This window comes from Rhopalosiphum maidis, chromosome 2 (assembly GCF_003676215.2).
Source record: "Rhopalosiphum maidis isolate BTI-1 chromosome 2, ASM367621v3, whole genome shotgun sequence".
In the NCBI taxonomy this organism is placed as follows: Eukaryota; Metazoa; Arthropoda; class Insecta; order Hemiptera; family Aphididae; genus Rhopalosiphum; species Rhopalosiphum maidis.
In genome coordinates, this window is record NC_040878.1 from 38,680,133 (window position 1) to 38,702,094 (window position 21,962).

A 21,962-nucleotide genomic window follows, 5' to 3' on the forward strand; every position below is an offset into this window, starting at 1 on the left:
CCAACAAACTTCATTTGACATACTTTTAAAATATATCATTTTTATTCTGTACCGCCTAATGTTGCATTTGTTAATAATAAAAATGTATACTTAAATTCTAGATAATATAACCATTAAACTAACAAAATATTGTTTCTATTAACCATTTAACAATAAATCTTATACTAAAGGATATTAATATTAGAAATAAAAACACAAAAATATCACGGTAAATGTTGGGGTTTATTGATGTCAAAACAAAATTTATAGTTTAAACAAAATTCAAGCAATACTGCTGGCATTTGACGCGATTCTAGGCCATAAATCTGCACATTCTTTAGCTACAGGACCAGTAATAGCACTCCCTAAACCAGAATAACAAGAATAACTAAATGTTTAAGTAAATATGATAATTTAAGTGTCAATTACCTTTCATTTCGCCTTTGTTGTTGACTATTACCCCGGCATTGTCTTCAAAATACAAAAACACCCCGTCCTTCCTTCTGAAAGGTTTCCGCTGTCGAATGACTACCGCAGGCATAACTATAATAATATATGAATACACACATTACATCAAAATTCTTAAGAGATGACAAATATAATGATCTTTACCTTTTTTACGGAGTTCTGGCTTTCCCTTCTTGACTGTAGCAACAATCATGTCACCTGAACCAGCGGCTGGCAAACGATTCAAACGACCTTTGATACCCTGGACGGCAATGACGAACAAGTTCTTTGCGCCTAGTAAAATTACACGTGACAAAAATAAGTATTCCATTACAACATAAAACTCATAGTTATACATACCAGTGTTATCAGCACAATTAATGACGGCGCCGACTGGCAAACCGAGAGAAATACGGAACTTGGCTCCGGCGGAACCACCACGTCCTGAAAAAAGCACATTATTTCATTATATTTGCATACATAACCTCATGCGTAGTTCGCCGCAATGGCCGACGAACGCGTGTACGAAGCGCGACCGAAACACGTCAAACAAACGGCAGGGCGTCAGCACGAACACGTTCGACTGTCCAACACACGTACACGCGCAAGTTTTTAGTGATTCAATCGTTAAGAAATTAACAATTGTAAATGAAACGAGAAAACTTACCTCTTTTGGACATTGTGGTGTGCTATACGCGCGCGATCAAAAAGAAAAATACAATCGAGACAAGTCGAGTCTCGAGAATGATGTGAACACGGCACGAGATAACCTAACAACACGGCAGCGGAAAAGAACGACGAAAGATCGGAATCACTCTGGTTGCAGTGTCGACAACCGAACGCAACGAATTATCTCCCCCACCGATCGGACGCCTAACACAAGCGCCATCTGTTTAATGAAAATGTATTTTCCATCGGTGTGTCAGCGCGCGAACGATGTTATTATTCAAACGTAAACGTTTCTAACGCAGTTGGCAACAACAAGCATATTTTAGTCTATATTCCCATTGTACGTGGTTGTACATTTAAACTATAATACAACGAATTGTATTATTGCTATTAATCAGAACGACGAACATAATATTCATCAAACAACTTTTTTTTTTTTTTGAAACGCTTACCGAATTTTTTTTTCCATATCCGTTTAAATGACTAGGCGATGAACAACTATTTAGTTCATTTAGCATAAAGTATATATAATTAGTGAAAAATGAACACATATAAATCACTATTATGTAGAAGACAATTTATAAGCTAATACTGAAATGTATTATACGCACAGTTTTCGAAGTTTCTATTGATTGTCGTTTATATATTAAATTACGAAAATGTATTATGAAAATAATTGAAAAATATCGAACTTCATTCATTACTCATTACAAAAAAATGTAATAAGATATTTACATATTCTTGCGACTACATTTAAATATAATATACTCAAAATGAATTTGCTCATTATAATATTAATATTTATAATATACCATTCGTTTATTGATACGTACATAATTGTATTTAATGCCTTCATAAATACGAATTTATTTCGGTTAACAAAGTTCTAGTTTTTAGTCTGGTATTTTACCATAAATCACTATTTGGATTTCTATACCACATAAAAATAGGTATCTATATCATTAATTGTTAATTTTTGATCTATGAAAATTAAATTGGGATATTAATAGCGATAACAAAAATTGTACAAAATTGACAAATCGTAATTCCAATAACTGTGATGTATGGGAAGTGGAATGTAAATAGTAGGTAGTCACTAAAGAAAAGAACGGTGCATACTAGTTAGATTATTATAGTTATTTTCACACTAGTTGCCTTGCCTCTCGTATACAATTATTAAGTTCATAAACTTCACTATAAATAGTATATTATTATATACAATATTTGTAAGTACGTACTCAAAATTTAATTTTTTTTTTCATTCAGCTTTTTTAATTGAATATCATTGAAAATTATTTTGTTTCTTAATTGTAATCGTGCATATGGTTTAAGCTTATTAGAACCTTATATAAAAATTACAGTTTTGATCTAAATGAGTTGAACTTTTATCTGCGTATAAATGATGAAGAACAATTGAATCCTCTAACTTCGAAGTTACAAACTTATGTTGATACATGATGTTTGAAGTTTGAACCACTTATACATTTATTCCCTGACCTCTGCCCATTAGGATGAAACTGATACTAGACGCTTTTTGTTTATGATAAAATGTAGGGTAGTCGGGAGGAAACTCGCTTATAGCCGGGAGGCAATTCGTATAAAAATTATTTTCAGAAGAATTAGGTACCGAATTATGTATATTTTGGTGTTCACTGTTCAATCTTCAATAAATAATGGTACAATAACTCAGTACAATGTAATTGTTAATATTTATTTGGCCAGATTAAAATGTGTTTGAAAATAACAATAATGTCTAAACAATAAGTAATAACATACATAAATATAAAAATTGTAAATAACTATATATAACAAAGTATTGTCTTATCGGCTAAGGGATTATAGTACCTAAACTGGTGGTATTATTTTTTATTTATTTATAATTTTAATCTGCATAAATTTGAACACTGTTAATACCTATTTCATGTTATTAATATAAAGTATAAACAATAAACAATAAACATTGTTCTTTCAAATTACGATTTTTCCCAATGAAAATAAGTTGCCAGTAAATATTTAAAAATTATTATCAACAGTTATTAAACAATAGCATATAAATACCACAGTATAAATGAAATAATTTCATTTATTCTGTGTAAAATGTAAATACTAAGTATTTATAATCAATGATAATAATATTATGTAGGACGTTATTGGTAGATATAGATTAGATTATTCTAAACGATATTCGTTATCATTTGTTCTACTCGAGGTGGATATATATCCACCTTGGTTCTACTCTTATTTATTTTGTTAATTTTAACTTATTATCACTGACATTCTAATTTATAATAATATAAGAAATTGTTATCTTTTATAAGTCGCAAATTTAAGTACAATTTTGTTTTAAGTACAAATTGCAAGCAAAACTTGCAGGCAACTGCAAAATATTGTCAATAAGAAATCTAGAAATTAGAAATACATTATAAAGTAGGTAGTTATAAAAATAAGTAACGTTTAACCTTTTTTATTCAATTATTTTGTAACGATTAAACAAGTATCATATTAGCTGAATCGATAAGCTGATTCTTCTGTTATTTTTTCAATTATATTAATATATTATATTTTAATTCAAAACCTTCTCCCTAAACAGTAAACAGTTAAAAAAATATTTTTTTTTTTTTGTACTTACAAAACCTTTAAAATCTATTTTTATTAAAAAAATAACGTTACATTTTTCCTTTTATCGTGATGCATGATAGATACATTAGATATTATAATTATTATTATAATATAAAATATTATCTACCCAATTTGTCGTGAAATATTCCATACGTGATACGTCTTTACGTCAAAAATATTGGTTGGCATCTTATAAAGTTATAAGTTATTATATATTAATAATATGTATTATAAATAAGGTATTTGAATTTTGAATATGTTACAAAGTATATGATGTTATTACAAACTTAGATAGGTAACTTATATTGTTTGCATTTAATCCATATTTTCGTCATTCAATATTTCGTTCATTTCATCTGACGTAACTGTTTTCTATTAAGTTTGCTTTAAATTTAATTACCATAGATAATCTTAATAAATAATATTATGCTTGAGTGTAAATTTATTAATGATGTAACTAGAAACTTTTTATTTTAATATATTCATATACGATGTAAAAGTGTAATTCATTTGATCATTTTTGAAAATACATAATATCATATGAATTCAATACAAAACGATACTTAAAAATGTATATATTTTATAAATAACTTTAATTCATTATAAGACTGCAAATTATTTATAAAACAAAATACTTTCAAAAACATTACCTAATACTTTTCTAGATAATAGTTTACTGTTAAAATAATCATATTTCAGATTCAGTTAAGTAAGTTTATGTTTGGTTTATCTAAAGACTAAATTATTAGGTTCTTATAAAAGTTCATGTCCATCAATAATGTATGTATGCTATACCCGTATAACTTTCATTTTATGGAATCCGAAACTTACGTACGTGCGTGCACGCATACGTGTATACTGTATATTATAGGTACATAATGTATAGAGGTACAAAATTTGTGCAAATACTAAAGGAAAATGTAATCACTTTCACATGAAAAAAATTGATTTCGTATAATATTATGTTCAACCTACACAAACTATTACAAAAACATTTTTAATAACTATATAGTAGTATAAGTTACATTATTTGAAAAGTTTTTGGTGAAACTGAAATGTAAATAATAAATTAATAATGTATATAAATATAGGTTATATGTAGATTATAGATAGAAATTATTAGTTTAACAATTTTACTAGATAATAAGATATTTAAATAATGTATAATTATTTTATTTTATGTTTTCTTTAAATAAATTTAGTCATTAACCTTATCAACAAATTAAATTTCCATTTAGTCAATAAATTTTTGTAAAACTCCGAAATATTAAGCTGTTTGAAAGCTATTATAGGTAGATCACATTTTTTTTTTTTTGTATATTTTGTATTAAAAACTTTATGTTGTATAGCTAATTTATTATAATTATGTATGTGAATAATAGATAAAAACAAATGTTTTTAATTTATTATAATTTATGTTGTTTGTAATACTAAACTTAACAATTTTAATGAAATTGATACATTCTTATCTAATGTATATACAAATATAATCTAATTAGTTTTAAATTTTTAGTATTAAGTATTAAATAATTTAATGTCTTATAAAATAATCATAGATTTTTCATTAAGTTGTAATTAGGTATTATAACTTATAAGATATTACATAAATATCTAGATGGCTGAATTTTTATTTTAACCGATTTATCGATAATTTATTTTATCATCACAGAATGTACTGCTGGACAATTCAAATGTCATCTTACATCGTTTTGTATCGAAAAATCTTTACAATGCAACAGAATAAAAAATTGTCAGGACGGTTCGGACGAAGAAAATTGTCGTATGTTAAAAACACACTGAGTCAAAATTTAGCTTGGAATTTGCCACACACAAATGTGTCACACGTCTAGCGCTAAAATCTCTTTACACTTAGTATAATTGTCATATTATACCAGAATAAAATAAATAAATTAAATTTATTTATTTAATAAATAGACACATTACAATAAATTAATTTATTAACCACACGTCTATACGACAAAAATATTTATAGCTACTTATCATATATAAGTTATGAGTATATTTTGCACTAAACATTAGAATAAAATTGCTACGTTAGCTTTATACGCTGCAAGCATATGTAAAATTACTTAAGCCTTTTTATGTTTAACTGTGTATGCGGTTACATAATATAATGGCACTTGTCTAAAGGTTTTAAATAAATTATTGGTGGTGTTTTATATTTTTTTTAAATGGGATATATTTAGTATTATCACTCATCATATGTATTATAATTTAAGTATTATAGTACATTTGATAAACTTGCACTTGAGGCTTTATGGAAAACGTTCGTAATTGTGTATTGTCCAGTATATTGCTCCGGGTTAAATACTACACCGATTTTAATAAAGTGATTATAAAAAATGTTGTAATAATGTTTTACAGCTTTAAAGACTTGTGATGAAAATTCATTTTCATGCCGAAGCACGGATCAGTGCATTGACAGAAGAAAAGAATGCGACACACGGATTGATTGCGATGACGGATCTGACGAAGAAAACTGCTGTAAATAATACACTTTATTATCAATTATAATGCTGATTTATAACATTCAAAAGATTATATAGTGCACTTTGTATACAGTGATTTATTTTATAGCTGCAGCCCCGCGCTCCGGAGAAACCATAACTCTTTTGAAACAATATTTATAGTTGTAGACAATGCTACATAATATAATGTACATATTTAAATTCTAAAATATTTAATTTTTTATTATTTATTGTTTAGCTAATTGCGGCCCTGAAGAATTTCAATGTCATAATGGTAAATGTTTGTCCATCGACAAAAGATGCAACGGTAAAACTGAATGCAGCAACGATGAAGATGAAGTTAATTGTGGAATACCGGGTGGTGACAGTCTTGTCAGTTTTGGTACAGGTACTATATTATACTCTTCTTACAGAATTTATAATCTTCTAAATTTATGTATATGAAGCCAAATTACAATATTTTATTGAATCTCTCGATTATAAAAATAAACTATTAACTATAATGTTGTCATTTTAACGGTTGTTGTCGCTTTCTAAAAATAACACTGGTGAAGAGAATATCATGTCGCACTTACATATTCCACAATGTACTACACGAAAATGTACTTGTATTATATTAATTGTACTTATAACATGGCTTTTCACCGAATGCACACAAACTTCATACCATTTACGCACATCTATTTAGTTCGGTGTAGTTAATAATAAACCACAAATAAAATATAAGCAACACACAAAAAAGCTTTGTATCTATATACATGCAGTATTACATATTATTTTAGTCACATTTGACGCTAAAAAGTTTTAAAAGGATATTAAGAATTTTCGTTAATGCTAAAGTTTAAGGATTTCAAGTAATTCCATACATTTATTGTTATAACACAATAGGAATACGCATTATGCAAAAATAAAAATTAAATATTAGAAAAATCAGAATATTCAAGATCAAATAAAAACTGATTTGCTTATAAGTTTGAAAATACCTTGACTCTTTAAACAACTTTGATACTAGGTTTTTATTTTGTTAATATTATATTAAATAAAAATGTGGATTTGTTACACGCTAAATGTACTCATAGTTTACTTTTAGGTAAACTATTTAATTAAGGGAGCTAGCTGCTGATATAAATAAATAAGAGTTTATAGTGTACTTAATACAAAATTCTTATTTTCTTAAATTATTGTCAATATTTTTTTTTTTTTTGAAGAATTTGAATTCGGGAAATTTTCTCAGATATTTTCTGATTTACTTGATCAATAATATACTTAATTGTCTTAATTGTCTATTTATAATTTATTAAAAATTATATTATGCTGAATTTATATATTATACTACATTTAAAAGCAACTATCATGAATTTCAAAAATAAAACGGTTTCTCCATTCAGGATATAAGTAAAATAGAAGTAAAAAAAATATATATATTTCATGATTAAAATTTAATGATTGTTTTACATATTTTTTTATATAAATTAATGTTAAAATATGTAAGACGGTTACTGGTTTATTGTGTACTGTTAACGTGTTACGTGTCTTTTTATGAACATATAACCTACGTGGCTATGTAGAATATACATATATATTTATTAATATAATGAATAAGTGTAGGTAATATGTCTGAATTTGAATGTACAACTTAGGATAAAATCTAGTGAACTTATTAATCTTTATTTTACCTTGCATTCTCTTTGAATATCTTCATAACTTCTATGATGTGGACTTCAAAATTTATTAATTGGATTATAACAATTATTATTATAATTATTATAATATAGCAATATTCTTTGAGGCATATAAAACGGAATACAATATATATTTTATTTATTAACTTAATATTAATTTGTATTGTCCTGTTAGGTTATAAACTTATAATTTATGAATACTAACAGAATAAATTTATGTCAGAGAATCAATCATCAAAAATGTATTTTCCTCCTACACGGAAATAGTTATTAGGATAATTACGCAAGTATAATAATTTCATATAGTAGCAAATTAAATTAGGACAAATAGAACTATTTGGTTTTTGATGTAAGTTTTATCGATTTATAGAATTATACGTAATAAACGTGACAATGAACCATAATTTAAACGTATTATATTATCATTATTATGTGATGATTTAACCGTACCTTCAGACTACAGCTTACCAAAAAACAAAAACATTTTCAAAAGTTCATTAGGTTTTGTCCTATCTGTGTGTCACGTATATAGTAAATATATGTGAAGGCAATTATAATATGTTATGTTATTATAACACTTATATTACATATTATATAATATACTAGTTGATAATAACGTAATATATTATAGGAAGTTATATTAATAAATAACATCTTATTTTCAATGTTCACGTTCTTAATATTCTAATGCTTTTCTTGTGGCACGCTTGATGTGTAGACCCCATGCTCGCACCTTGCGCTGAATCAGATTTCACATGTGCTGACATGAGTTGCATACCCTTGTCGAGGTCTTGCGACGGCCGTTCGGATTGTCCGGACGCAGAAGACGAGCGGAATTGCACAAATGGTAATAATATTAACAATAATAATACGACAGCATTTTTTTTCATTTCCTTCGCAGTCATAATGCGCGCACATCAGCTATAAAAATTTATAATATGTATATTATATTATGATTGATAATAATAAATGAAATTTGAATTTCCAAAATATAAGAATATAATAATTGTTATAACTTATAACCTAGATATATTATAATTTATAACTATAATGTATAAATTATTAAAGAGCAGCGCATTTTCGTTTTTGTTTTTTTGCTTGTATTCTGGTAGTTATGTGATATATTGTTGTATTTTTGTTCTGTGGCTTTTTGTGTACTACTATCATGTAGACAGACCATCGTTATCGTCTGCAAACACTAATCAGGCATCGTCACCGGTCACCACATCTCCTTCTGCAATTGCCACGGTGTGTTTTACCAACGAGTTTCGATGCCACGACGGAAGTTGTGTGAGCATCCATTACCGCTGTGATGGTATTAACGACTGTAAGGATCAAAGTGACGAATTGGACTGTGGTAAGTACGAACCACTGACGAAGTATGTCAGTCGTCTCCGTCGTCATAGCGTACAACGTTTTGCTCGGGTGGACCTGCTAAATTGGTCGAATTTGATAAGAGCTTTAGGCTTTATCGTCGGGCTTATATGTATCTGTGTATTTAAGTATTGCGTAGTATAAAGACAACAACATGTTTTTTCTTCCATTTAACTTTGTAATATTATAATATTTTATATTTACTTTCTTGGAGCAAAGAGAAAGGCAAACTTTTTTTGAATAATAGAAAGAAAAGTATTTTTTTTTAGTACACCTATATATTGATGAAGTCCAAGCTGGGGAAACTTATAGAAATGTGAACAATAATAAATTTTAGATTTTGTTCAATATTTGTACTTAATAAAACTAACTAAACAAAACTTCATAAAATAAAATATATTTTTAAAGTTTTAAATATATGTACAAGTGAACATATTTTTATTTTAAAAGGAGTTCAAAAATATATGTTGGTACGATGTTTATATTTACAGTCACGTACAACAAATACAATTTGAATTAAACTTTATAACTTTAAGAAAAACCTAACATTTGTATTAACTTAAGTTTATTTTTCTGTAGATATTTGTTTTTTATAAGTCACATGATACATGTGATTTGGTATATATTCCAAATACTTAGGTATACCTACTGACTGTTAATCAATATTTAGCTAGAACTAAAATTAAGCTATTAATTAGAACTCAAAAAGGATAATCCAATTTCTTATATTGTTTAATGTTAACATTTAACTATAATGTCATTTAAATCATCATTAATACCTAATCAATTAATTTCATTTCACAAATAAGTAATATTTGTTGCACGTACGTTCATTACCTAAATAAATACCATGTGTCATACAACTAATATACTATACATTATTTTGAGTACATACATTTAAAGTTTGTAACTTCAGTAAATAAACTGCTTTTAAAATGGCATGGAATTTTATCAACTTAATCAAGATAGGAATTTTATTGATTGATAATTAATTTGACAATTTTTCATAAATTACACTTGTATATAATTATACTATAATCTCATTAAAATAATGAGAATGATTCTCCATCAACATCTTTTTGTGATAATTAGAATTCCATGTATTGTTATTCGTTTTAAACTCGTATACATTAGCTTTATAATGGTTTTGTCCACAGTTCCCACGACTATAGTGACTCCCAATGTCACTAATATTGCAACCACCGCTGTATTATACCCGCAGTACCAAAGTCCTTCTGTGTTCGTAACCTGCAACTGGAACGAATTTGCTTGCCGCAACGGTCGGCAGTGCGTCCCGAAATCGGCGAAATGCAACAACAACTACGAGTGTCAAGACTATTCGGACGAAGACAATTGCTGTAAGTTTACTACTTACACAGGGGAATTAACTGACTACTAAATAATATGGTATAACTCAAAAGTTTCAACATTTACAAAATTAAAAACTTACAGCCCTCGAACATCACGTTATTTTAAAAGTCTTTAATTGTTGATTTAATTATAGGTAAATAACAAGGTATGAATCTATAATTTATTAATTATTTTACTTAGACTTTAAGGTTACTGGCCTATAATTTGGTATATAGTTTGTTATAAAATATATTCTAAAATCATATACCTATATATCTGTCTATGTTCATTATATTTTTTTTTTTTTGATTTTTCTCCTAATTATTTTCCTCTATCTATAAATAAACACAATGTATTGTTTTCATTAGAATACAATAGAACTCCAATTATCCGAACGTCCAATTAACTGGACGAGAATAAAGATTTAACGGCTTAAAATTTTTTTTTTTAATATGTAATTTTATTTATAGCTTATTCTTTTTCAGTTAAATATTATAATAAAATTATTTGTCTATTGTTACAAATTTCAAATTACAGTACATACATATAATTAATAAATACATTATACATACAATATATTCATACAATTATATAATTATATAATTTTGGATATGTCATATATCAATCATTCGGATATTTGCTTATCCGGACAACCCTTGACATTAATTAGTCCAAATAATCAGAGTTCTACTGTATATATATATATTTTGACTCAAAATTAAAAACATTTTTTTTTCAGATGGGACTCCAGATGGTTTAAATCTAAAAACATATCCCAATGAACAAACAATAAAAGAAAGTAAGTGAAACCTCTCATCTTTGTTACGAATTTATATTTTAAATTTATTTATTGTATATATTTGTACATACTACATACTACTGAAAAATATTCAGTCTATTATTCAGTTATATTTTAAAGTAACACTTTTTAATGTAATATTGTAATCATAATGAACAAAATCGCACGTATAATCGACATCTGCATTTAAAATAGTTCACTGTGATGAAATTTTAAATATTTTATGTTTTTCTGGAATGCAATTAACATATTTTGCATTTAATATCTATACTATTAACCAGCTGTATTGCACAATATTGCTACATTTGCACAAATTCTAAATTAAAAATTACACATCATTTTATCATATTTATTTTAGAAATTTTTTTTTTATTTTATTATAAGGTATAAAAACAGTACCTTATAAATAATTTAAATTAATATAAAAAAATATAATAATAATAATAATTTCTAACTGATATAAAATATTAATTATTGGACATTTTATAAATTATTATTATGTCCACTGTTATGGTTGTTGTTTACTCAAAATAATGATATTTACGTTAGATCTTATTGTTAGTCTTATAAAGTTATAACTTAACTAAATATTTATCATTTAATAATTAATATTAATGCAATTTTGTATTTTTGTTTATTTCCCAATATGCACTCTATTTTTGATTTCTTCTTACTAGACTCTAAAGGTAAGACCATTTTATTGGATATTCTCGGGTGTTTGATTTATGAATATTTTTCGTATGCATTACTATGCTGAATATCATGCATGCCAGGGACTCATATATTATGAGTATCATAAATCATGTAGATATTTAAAATATTTAACAGTTTTTATACTGCATGACAATCATTATACGCATTACAAAAATATGCATAATTAAACTGCAACATGTTTGTATTTTTACTACAAAGTATTGTTTTTAGGACGTTTGCATGACAATTATTTGAAAAATCTATCAACACATATCACAAACTAATACATATTTAAGTCTAATAAAATTATGTTTTGAAATAAAAAATGGCAATAACTATACAATTTTCTATGAATGTAATGTGAAAAATATATAGGTATGTCAAATGTACAATTAATGTTGAACAATAATAATATAAATAATATTCAATAAATAATTTTGAGTATACCTGTCAAATTTTCAGTATAATTATCGCTCATCGTAATACTCTAATAGTAATATCAATGTTTGAGTGTAAAATAATTATACAGTCATTATTGTTCTGAGTACAAAGAATCAATTAAATCTTTACACAAAAATAATTTAATGATCTATCTAGATGATCTGAAAATTATTATTTCTTAACATATAAATATCAAATATCATGCAAATATTTGGAATATTTATATATAACTCATAATTAAATAGATTTTAGATAATGTATAAACAGAGTACCTACCTAATAAATAACTAGTATGAACATAAATTATTTGTTAAGAAAGTTAAGAATTATCAATCATTTTTTGAAAAAAATGCGCTTACTTACTTACTATTATACTTAATTACTATACTAATTATTTCATTTTTATATAATATCATTTAATAGTAAAATTATATTTGATTAATAGTTTTTGAAGTATAATTAAATATAACTAACGATTAAATAATTTTGATGATCAGTGCGTCAATTAAATTAATATTATAACCAAAACTACGGATTAAAGTTTAAAATTTTTTTTTTTTCATACAATTATTATAAAAATTAATAATTTGGTTTGATTATCCTAAATGCGGGCTCATTAAAAAATTGATGGAAATGCAGATCTTTAAAATGGGCTAATCTCTTAATTCGAGATTTCTGGACATTGATGATATTATTATTAACAATATATGGAATAATTTTTGAATAAAAAAATAGTAGAACTTAAATATTTAATTAACTAGCTATAATTATAATTACCTAGTTAACGTATTGTTTATTTTAATAATAATATAAATATTTATTAGTGTACATCGTTTATAAGTCTTTATTTAGTGTTGCATGTTGTTCGCATGTCATTTTTGGTTTGGGTTTTTTTTATTATAAATATATATATTTTACATTAATGTACAATTATAATTATATTCGTTGCGTAGACAGAGAAGTAGTATTTCAATGCAGAGACGAAGGTCCTCTGAGAGCACCTGTTAGATGGTCTCGTGGCAATGGACTATATTTACCCTCTGGGTCTAGGGATATCGGAGGCCGATTAGAAATGCCTAATATCAAGGTAAACTTATATTTACCAATTATTATTCATCAATTCATCACTTAAAATGCTAATAAATTTGAAATAATTATGTATAATATGTATGATAGGTTGAACACAGTGGCACATACGTGTGCGAAGCAATCGGTTTCTCAGCTTCAGACCCTGGATCCCGCGTATCCGTCTTCCTAAAAGTAGAGCCATGTAAGTAAAATATCTAAACATTATAAATGATACGTTTAGCTTAAAAAAAAATAAAATTATAATGCAAGCTGCACGGAAACATAAATATATAATACCAATTATAAATAATAAATGGAAATATGGTTTACCTGCAACAAAAAATTTTAATTTTAATCGCTACTCAGGTATGTATATTATTGAATCGAAATTCACAATAAATTGGTTTTATTATGTGTATTATAATAAAATTCATTTTTTACTTTGCTGACTTTTGTATTTGATCTAAATGTAAGTAAATTGTATTATTTTAAAACCTTTTAATTGGTATCGAAATTATAAAATAAACTACATGTTTTAATGTATTTATCTAATATATATATTAGGTATTTTTAATACCTATTCAGATTATCTGTAGTGTAAAGTGTTATTAATACTCTCACGTCATATAAATCTATAAATGGCATATTTTTAATTAATAATTACATTTTCAATGTATATTCAACATTATTTGTATACCTACCTAATTATCATTTTACCTATATATATATATATATTATTTTAATCGTAATAATATTTAATATAATATTTTTGGTTTATATTTTAGGGATTGATGTAACGGTTCGGCCATTAGAATCTTGTGGTTTGAATGAAGCTACGTGTTCTAATAAACAATGTATATTAAAAACAAAAGTTTGTGATGGCCAAATAGATTGTTCAGACGGATCAGATGAAACCCGTTGTAGTATGTTTAGATTTAATTAAAAATAATCATACCTATAAATATATATATATATTTAAATTACATATTTCATTTTTAGATATGTTTGGATGCCAACCTAACGAGTTCCGCTGTAGTAATAAAAAATGTATACTTAAAACTTGGGTGTGTGATGGTCAAGACGATTGTGGAGATAATTTTGATGAACAGAACTGTGAACAAAAATTATCGGGTATGTAATGAACATAAATATATTTTTTTTTATAGAATATATAGGTATAGGTAACTTTGTATGTCTGTACTAGACGTCAGTATAATATAAATTATAATTGATATGTGTATAATGAGAACTAAAATATTAGTTTACTAAATTTTTTATTATTTTATAGATTCTCGATGTTTATATAGTGAATTTGAATGTAGAAATAAAGAGTGCATTCCAAAATCTTTCCAATGTGATTCTCAAAGTGATTGTTCAGATGGAAGTGATGAAATTGGTTGTCGTAAGTAGAATAATGTGTATACATTAATGATAACTAATTACTTTATTTTAATGTTTTTTAATTTAAATTTAGTTCCTGTACAATTCCAAACTACACCACCTCCATTAATAACATTAGAAATTGGTGAAGTATTCATAACAACATGCAAAGCTGTTGGTGTACCTACCCCAGAAATATCATGGAGATTGAACTGGGGTCATGTACCGACAAAATGTGAAATGACTAGTGTCAATGGATTTGGCACACTCACTTGCCCTAATATTCAAGTATAATTACTATATTATAAAATTAATTTATTCATACACTTATGTCTTATACATAGTTTGAATCAATATGTGCCTATTTTATGGATTTTAGGAAGCTGATCAAGGTGCATACAGTTGTGAGGGTATCAACATACATGGGTCTGAAATAGCAGTACCAGATACAATATTAGTTGTAAAACCATCTAATGTAATTCAAAAAACTTCATGTCCTAAAGGAACATTTAATGATATAGCTTCATCACAAAATGATTGTATCAACTGTTTTTGTTTTGGAATCTCAAGTAATTGTAGAAGTTCTAAACTCTTTAAAATTCAGGTTTGAAAATCTCGCTTTGTGATTATTTGGATTAATCTAATTTAATATTTCATTTCTTCTAGAATACACCATCATTGTATCAACTTAGAATAGCTAATGTTCATATAGAACCTTCTTCATTTAGAGTAGAACTACAACCAATAAGTTCTAGTGCTCATCAAATAAATGTTAATGGAAATGAAGCTTTACAAGTGTTTACAGTCAATAACGCTTCAAGACAATCTGAAGACATATACCCATATTTCAAATTCCCAGAAAGTTATTTAGGCAATCAGCTTAAATCTTATGGGGGATACATAAAATACATAGTTAGGTATGAGGGAAATGGAGATTCGATTACATTCATACCAGACATAATTTTGATTGTAAGGAATTTTATTTATAATTTATACTAATTAATGAATAAGGAATGATACTTAAATTTTTCACTAGGGAAATGGTATTAAACTTATGTATTTTGGTCCGGAAACAACAGTAGGCTTGGATACAGTTGTATCAGCTAAATTATTTGCTAATGTTTGGAAAAAAGAAAGTACCAGTTCTAGTAATTCTGATGATACACTAGCAACCAGGGAAGATGTTATGATGGTTTTAGCTAATGTGGAAAATATTTTAATCAGGTATCCATCCCATTAATATTTTTTTTTTTTATAAAATTCTGATGTAATATATTTTACTTATACAACGTTATATTTAATACTTATATTATATTGATTGTTTAAAAGGGGCCAGTATGTTTCTCAACAATCTGAAACAAACATAAAACATATAAAAATGGACTCTGCACAAACATTGAATAGTGTAAATGAACATGTAGCATTTGTTGAAGAATGCCAATGTCCAGCCGGTTATACTGGTCTATCATGTGAAGTAAGTGTCAAATGTACTAACAATACAATTGAATCTATGAAAAATATTTATTAAATAAACTACAAATTATATTTCAATAGGTACTCATTTCCAAAGAAATGAGTTATGAGAATTAAGTTGATTATTATTTACTTCCTTTGTATTCACATCTTGTTATATGAACATATTTCTTCTATTAACATTTTACACAGTTTTTTATTTGTTTGTATTACCTCTGTATGTTTAAATAGTAAATTACTTTTTATAGAGCTGTGCTCCTGGATATGTACGTAGACAACAAGGTTCCTGGTTAGGACAGTGTTATAAAGAAGATACAGAAGTCTGTCCTACAGGAATGTATGGGTCTCCACCGAGAGGAATACCATGCAGACATTGTCCTTGTCCCTTAACATCATCTGGCAATCAGTAATTTACAATTTTTTTTTTTTTTTATTAAAATTTTTATTTCTTTTAAATAATTGTTCGTCTCTTTTAGATTTGGTAAAGGTTGCTACCTAGACACTGATGGATTACCGACATGTAACTGTATTGATGGATATGTTGGACGAAGGTGCGAACAATGTGCCTCAGGATATTCAGGAAATCCTTTACAACCTGGAGATTATTGCAAACAAGGTAAATAACTAAAAACTAAGATTATTATTAAGAGTATGTGTATTCAGTATTGCAGTATACACACTTTATAATGTATTAACTTTTCAGGTATATGTGATGTCGCTGGTTCAATATCACCATTCCCCGATGAGAGAACTGGAAAATGTGTCTGCAAGGTAAGTCTTAATATATTTTATAATTACGGAATAATTTAATAATTTTGCCAAATTATATTTGCTAATGCTGTCTTATTTACTGACACTTGTGGTAAGTAAATATATAACTATTACAATAAAATATTTTTCCTATTTTATGATTGTAACCAAAAAACAAAAAAGTCATGTATAAAGTACGAATATTATTTTTTATTAATTTCTAATTAGGATTATACAACTGGTGATTTATGTAACCAATGTAAGGCTAACACGTTCAACATTGCACCAGATAACCAATTTGGTTGCATTAGCTGTTTCTGCATGGGTGTATCCAATCAATGTACCAGTTCCAGACTGTATAGACAAGAAGTAAATATTATTTAACTCATTCATTTTTCACTATGTATACAAACATATAATTTATAGGTACACGCAACATTCGCAAGGACCAACCAAGACATCAAATTAATTCAGCGTAAAAATTTTGTTCCTTTACCAAATCTAGTAGTGGATTCAAATACAAGAGAACTTGTTTACTCAGACTTTCCTCCAGGCAGTCAAGAAGTATAAATAATCACTATTAAATTCTATACTTACTGGAAAAAATTTTTTTTTCATGCAATGTTATTATTAGGTGTATTATTGGCAATTACCTCCACGTTTTTTGGGAAATAAAATAACTTCATATGGTGGTTCTCTGAGTTACATCTTAAGACATGTACCAGTTCCAGGTGGTCAGTCTTCCAAAAACAGTGCACCAGATATCGAACTCATAAGTGTAAACATTCAAATAAAAATTGCAAATTGAAATATTTTTGTTATCATTATTTGTTCTAAAATTTTAGGAAAACAAAATCCGATTATTGCATTATAGCCGTGAAAACGTAGAACCAAATACTTTAAAAACTACATCAGTTAAGCTATTAGAACAAAATTGGCAACGACCAGACGGTCAGGTTGCAGATCGTGAACATTTATTAATGGCTTTAGCTGGTTTGAAATTCATATTAATTAAAGCAACTTACACAACTGGCACTAAAGAAGCAGCGTATGTATATTTATAGTGACCATAAATTAGTAACAACTAAACATTATGCTGTTTGATATAATATTATTAATTATTATTATTTTCCATCATAGTATACAGTCAGTAACGCTTGAAATTACTGATTCATTCAATACTGGCAAAAATAGAGCTGTTGAAGTAGAAGAATGTTTGTGTCCAGAAGGATACAAAGGTTTATCATGTGAAGATTGTGCTGTTGGTTATACTAGAAATGGTCAAGGTCTCTATTTAGAAATATGTGAACCATGTACATGTAACGGTCATTCAAATCATTGTGATCCTGACTCTGGAATTTGTGTTGTATGATATTGCTCAATATTAAAAATTATTAATAACGATGTATACTATATAAATTCTGAACTTACAGAACTGCCAAAATCATACAACAGGAGATACATGTAATGAGTGTTTACCAGGTTATACTGGTGACCCAGTTAAAGGCATACCATGTGAAGCTAGTGAAGTGATTCCAGACTGCGATTGTGATTCTCGGGGCACTTCATTACCTTGTCAAGACAATAGATGTGTTTGCAAAGTATAAAAAAATACATAATAATAATAAATAAATAGATAAAATATGCATAAATATTAAATAATTAACATTTATAGACCAATGTTGAAGGACCTCGTTGTGACCGTTGTAGACATGGTACATTTGACTTGTCAGAAAATCATATAGAAGGATGTTTAGAATGTTTCTGTTCTGGTGTTTCTCAAAACTGTTATCCTTCCAATTTATTTGTTACTCAAATTCCAATGCAGTTGTTCGGACAAAATCATGGTTTTACTTTAACTGATAGGTATTTCTTAAAATTAATTTACATACCGTTAATGTTTAAAATTAAACTAATTAAAAAAAATTATTTTATTAGTACTAGAAACAGGTTCATTAAATCTGGCTTTTTAACTGACGTGTCAAGAAATGAAATTGGTTATGACTATACACCTAATCGTGGAGAACAACTATTTTGGTCATTACCATCTTCTTTTACAGGAAATAAGGTAGGTATCTTATTATTATGTTTATGTAAATTTATGCAAGTTGAATAACTTTTATTCTACAGCCTTCAAAACTGATGAAATCTTACGCATATCTTATTGTATATATTAAATAGTAAATACATTATAAAAATAATTTATGCATAATTATATAAATTCTATTTTAAATTTAGATTACATCCTATGGAGGTTCCCTCAACTGGACCCAACGCTATACCACTTTTCCAGGATCCACAATACGCGACGACACAGACATTATACTTGTTGGAAGTGGAATATGGTTATTTAAATCAAATGATAAAAAAATTCAGCCAGGCGAAACAACCGTATATATGAGTTTTTAAGTGTTTATAAGTGTATTTTTTTATATAATTTTTTTTTATAGGTTCTAAGTACTCATTTAGTAGAAAAAGGTTGGCGTCGATTAATTTCTTCAGGACCACAACCTGCATCAAGAGCTGAATTTATGAAAGTTCTTTCATCTATTGAAGCCATCTTAATTCGTGCAATACATGCTTCTCAGACTAATAGAACATACCTCAGTGATGTGAGTTTAGATACAGCTATTGAATCAGAGACTGGTGGCATACGATCAACCAGTGTTGAAATATGCAGATGTCCAGTTGGTCACCGAGGGACATCATGTGAAGTATATATTTTAATTTTTTAAGTAATTAGTATTTTTTATTACAAATATATTTTAAACAGTGAAATTATTTTTCAAATTAGATATGTAGTGTTGGATATTACAAGAACACCAATGACCAATGCACAAGATGCCCATGTAATGCTAATGAAGAAAGCTGCTCTTTAGGCTCAGACTTGAAAGTCACTTGTAATTGTCTACCTGGATACACTGGATCTTCATGCAATACTTTAGGTAAAGAATGTTGTTTAAATATTTCATTAACAATATCGTTAACTTAATACATTTTTTGAGAATATTGGATAACTAAATTCTTTTGTACATATAAAACTCTATATTTTATTTTAGTACTTATATTTATAGCTCACTAATTCAAATAGTTTAAATGTATCTAAAATCACACTAAAGCTGATACCAACAAATATTTTAATAAAATCCATAGTAAATTCTATGTGTAGTTTCAATAATTATAAATAATAATATCAATGGAAATAATTATGCATATAATATGTTACTCTAATAAGTTATAAAAATATATCTACATTATCTCAAATAGTTTTACAAAATAAGTTAAGGTAGTAAAGGAAAGCAATACATTATTGAATATTTTTATTTAAAACACTTTAAATTATTTATAAAAATAAATTTAATTAAATGTGAACCTATACTCTATAGTATCAATTTTATACAATTTTTTCACAGTAAATAATATTATACGAGTAACATAATACAAATTTAGTATTATATTTTTGATCTCAAAATTATAACTAAAATATGCTTTAATGTAATATTTTTATACCATTTAATATTATACTTATCTCAATCTTTAAAATATTTAAATATCACTGAATTTTATTTTTCTTAACTTTGTGTAAATTGTGGTAAATTTAATGAATTAATATTTAACACAATTATTTTTTATAATTAATTGTAACTATATTTTAATACTTCGAGACTATCAGAATTTTTTTTTTTTAAATAGCAGTAATTTATTAACAACTTATATATATTTTTATTTGCAGTTAACAATAGACTACCATCCTCAATCAAAACACCATCATCACCACCACCACTTCCACAGCCAGAAATTTATATCCAAATTACTGAGCCGAAAATCGAAATTGTTGAAGTAGGAAATACAGTTACATTACACTGTGCTGCTAATTCTCGTCGTTCACAAGTAAAATATTTTTTATTTTTTAATTTCTTAAAACAACTTATAACATATTTCAAATGTTTTTTTTAGAGAATTAATATAACTTGGTCAAAAGAAGATGGATATTTGCCATCTGACCGTACACAAGACAATGGATCAGGTTACTTGTATATAACTAGCGTAGAACCTTCAGATAGTGGAGTATATATTTGTACAGCAACTGATGGATATTCATCCTTCAGTGATAAAAAAACACTGAAAATAGCAGGTAAGAATATTAATATAAATTTATTAGTTTATATAATTCAAGTCTTAAGCTATTTATTTATGTATTAAATAAAAGTAATAATAATTTTATTCACATAACCTATCCTTTGAATATTAGACAAAGCAGCAATAACCAGTAAACCGATACAAAGTCAGCCAGAAATTTACATCACAGTTTCAGATCCATCAATCGAGATCGTCGAAATTGGTAGTACTGTAAGGTTTAGATGTGATGCCAGATCTAGACGTAGTCGGGTATAATCAATTATTTTTTATATACCTATATAATAATTCAAATGAAGTAATTTATAAAAATTGTTGTAAATATTTATTAAGCCTGTTGTATTAAAATGGACAAGAGAAGGCGGTAGTTTACCTGCAAATAGAGCAATTGATAATGGATCAGGATATTTGCTATTTACAAATCTTGACACATCAGATTCTGGAGTATATGTGTGCACTGCTTCTGATGGTTATTCAGCCATCAGTGAAAAGAAAACACTTGCTGTTGGAGGTAATAATTAACAATTATTTATTTATTCTTCTGTAAAATATAAAAATATAAATTTTTATTCCATGCTTTCAATATAGAATTTCGTCAGGATATAAACACTA

At 26.8% G+C, this 21,962-nt stretch overlaps 2 protein-coding genes across 2 annotated transcripts in view; one reads left to right on the forward strand and one right to left on the reverse strand.

The window, feature by feature from the left end:
• LOC113552457 (basement membrane-specific heparan sulfate proteoglycan core protein) overlaps nt 1-21,962 on the forward strand; it is a 146,749-nt gene that overhangs the window by 113,280 nt on the left and 11,507 nt on the right. The window contains exons 9-44 of the mRNA XM_026955336.1: nt 5,384-5,494; nt 6,100-6,219; nt 6,442-6,591; nt 8,604-8,732; nt 9,057-9,242; nt 10,417-10,617; nt 11,349-11,408; nt 12,086-12,094; nt 13,496-13,629; nt 13,719-13,812; nt 14,396-14,533; nt 14,610-14,741; nt 14,899-15,012; nt 15,085-15,278; nt 15,370-15,594; nt 15,657-15,959; nt 16,027-16,214; nt 16,320-16,464; nt 16,712-16,869; nt 16,940-17,079; nt 17,167-17,234; nt 17,442-17,582; nt 17,640-17,777; nt 17,848-17,991; nt 18,059-18,261; nt 18,354-18,579; nt 18,647-18,814; nt 18,889-19,079; nt 19,152-19,281; nt 19,452-19,604; nt 19,664-19,927; nt 20,008-20,158; nt 20,947-21,104; nt 21,171-21,348; nt 21,466-21,602; nt 21,684-21,861. Of these exons, the coding sequence (XP_026811137.1) occupies nt 5,384-5,494; nt 6,100-6,219; nt 6,442-6,591; nt 8,604-8,732; nt 9,057-9,242; nt 10,417-10,617; nt 11,349-11,408; nt 12,086-12,094; nt 13,496-13,629; nt 13,719-13,812; nt 14,396-14,533; nt 14,610-14,741; nt 14,899-15,012; nt 15,085-15,278; nt 15,370-15,594; nt 15,657-15,959; nt 16,027-16,214; nt 16,320-16,464; nt 16,712-16,869; nt 16,940-17,079; nt 17,167-17,234; nt 17,442-17,582; nt 17,640-17,777; nt 17,848-17,991; nt 18,059-18,261; nt 18,354-18,579; nt 18,647-18,814; nt 18,889-19,079; nt 19,152-19,281; nt 19,452-19,604; nt 19,664-19,927; nt 20,008-20,158; nt 20,947-21,104; nt 21,171-21,348; nt 21,466-21,602; nt 21,684-21,861 (5,559 nt within the window). The remainder of the gene's footprint in view (nt 1-5,383; nt 5,495-6,099; nt 6,220-6,441; nt 6,592-8,603; nt 8,733-9,056; nt 9,243-10,416; nt 10,618-11,348; nt 11,409-12,085; nt 12,095-13,495; nt 13,630-13,718; nt 13,813-14,395; nt 14,534-14,609; nt 14,742-14,898; nt 15,013-15,084; nt 15,279-15,369; nt 15,595-15,656; nt 15,960-16,026; nt 16,215-16,319; nt 16,465-16,711; nt 16,870-16,939; nt 17,080-17,166; nt 17,235-17,441; nt 17,583-17,639; nt 17,778-17,847; nt 17,992-18,058; nt 18,262-18,353; nt 18,580-18,646; nt 18,815-18,888; nt 19,080-19,151; nt 19,282-19,451; nt 19,605-19,663; nt 19,928-20,007; nt 20,159-20,946; nt 21,105-21,170; nt 21,349-21,465; nt 21,603-21,683; nt 21,862-21,962) is intronic.
• On the reverse strand, nt 202-1,254 carry LOC113550994 (60S ribosomal protein L23). The gene is made up of 5 exons (XM_026952978.1): nt 1,094-1,254; nt 787-870; nt 592-720; nt 409-522; nt 202-344 (listed from the first exon to the last, which is right to left on the reverse strand). The coding sequence occupies exons 1-5, from the start codon at nt 1,104-1,106 to the stop codon at nt 262-264; spliced, it is 423 nt and encodes a 140-aa protein (XP_026808779.1). The 5' UTR covers nt 1,107-1,254; the 3' UTR covers nt 202-261.

Coding starts and splice junctions, on each gene's coding strand:
- LOC113550994 (XM_026952978.1), bottom strand. Junction 721..786: donor TAATTGTGCTGATAACACTG/GTATGTATAACT, acceptor TAATTTTACTAG/GCGCAAAGAACTTGTTCGTC. Junction 523..591: donor GCCAGAACTCCGTAAAAAAG/GTAAAGATCATT, acceptor ATATTATTATAG/TTATGCCTGCGGTAGTCATT.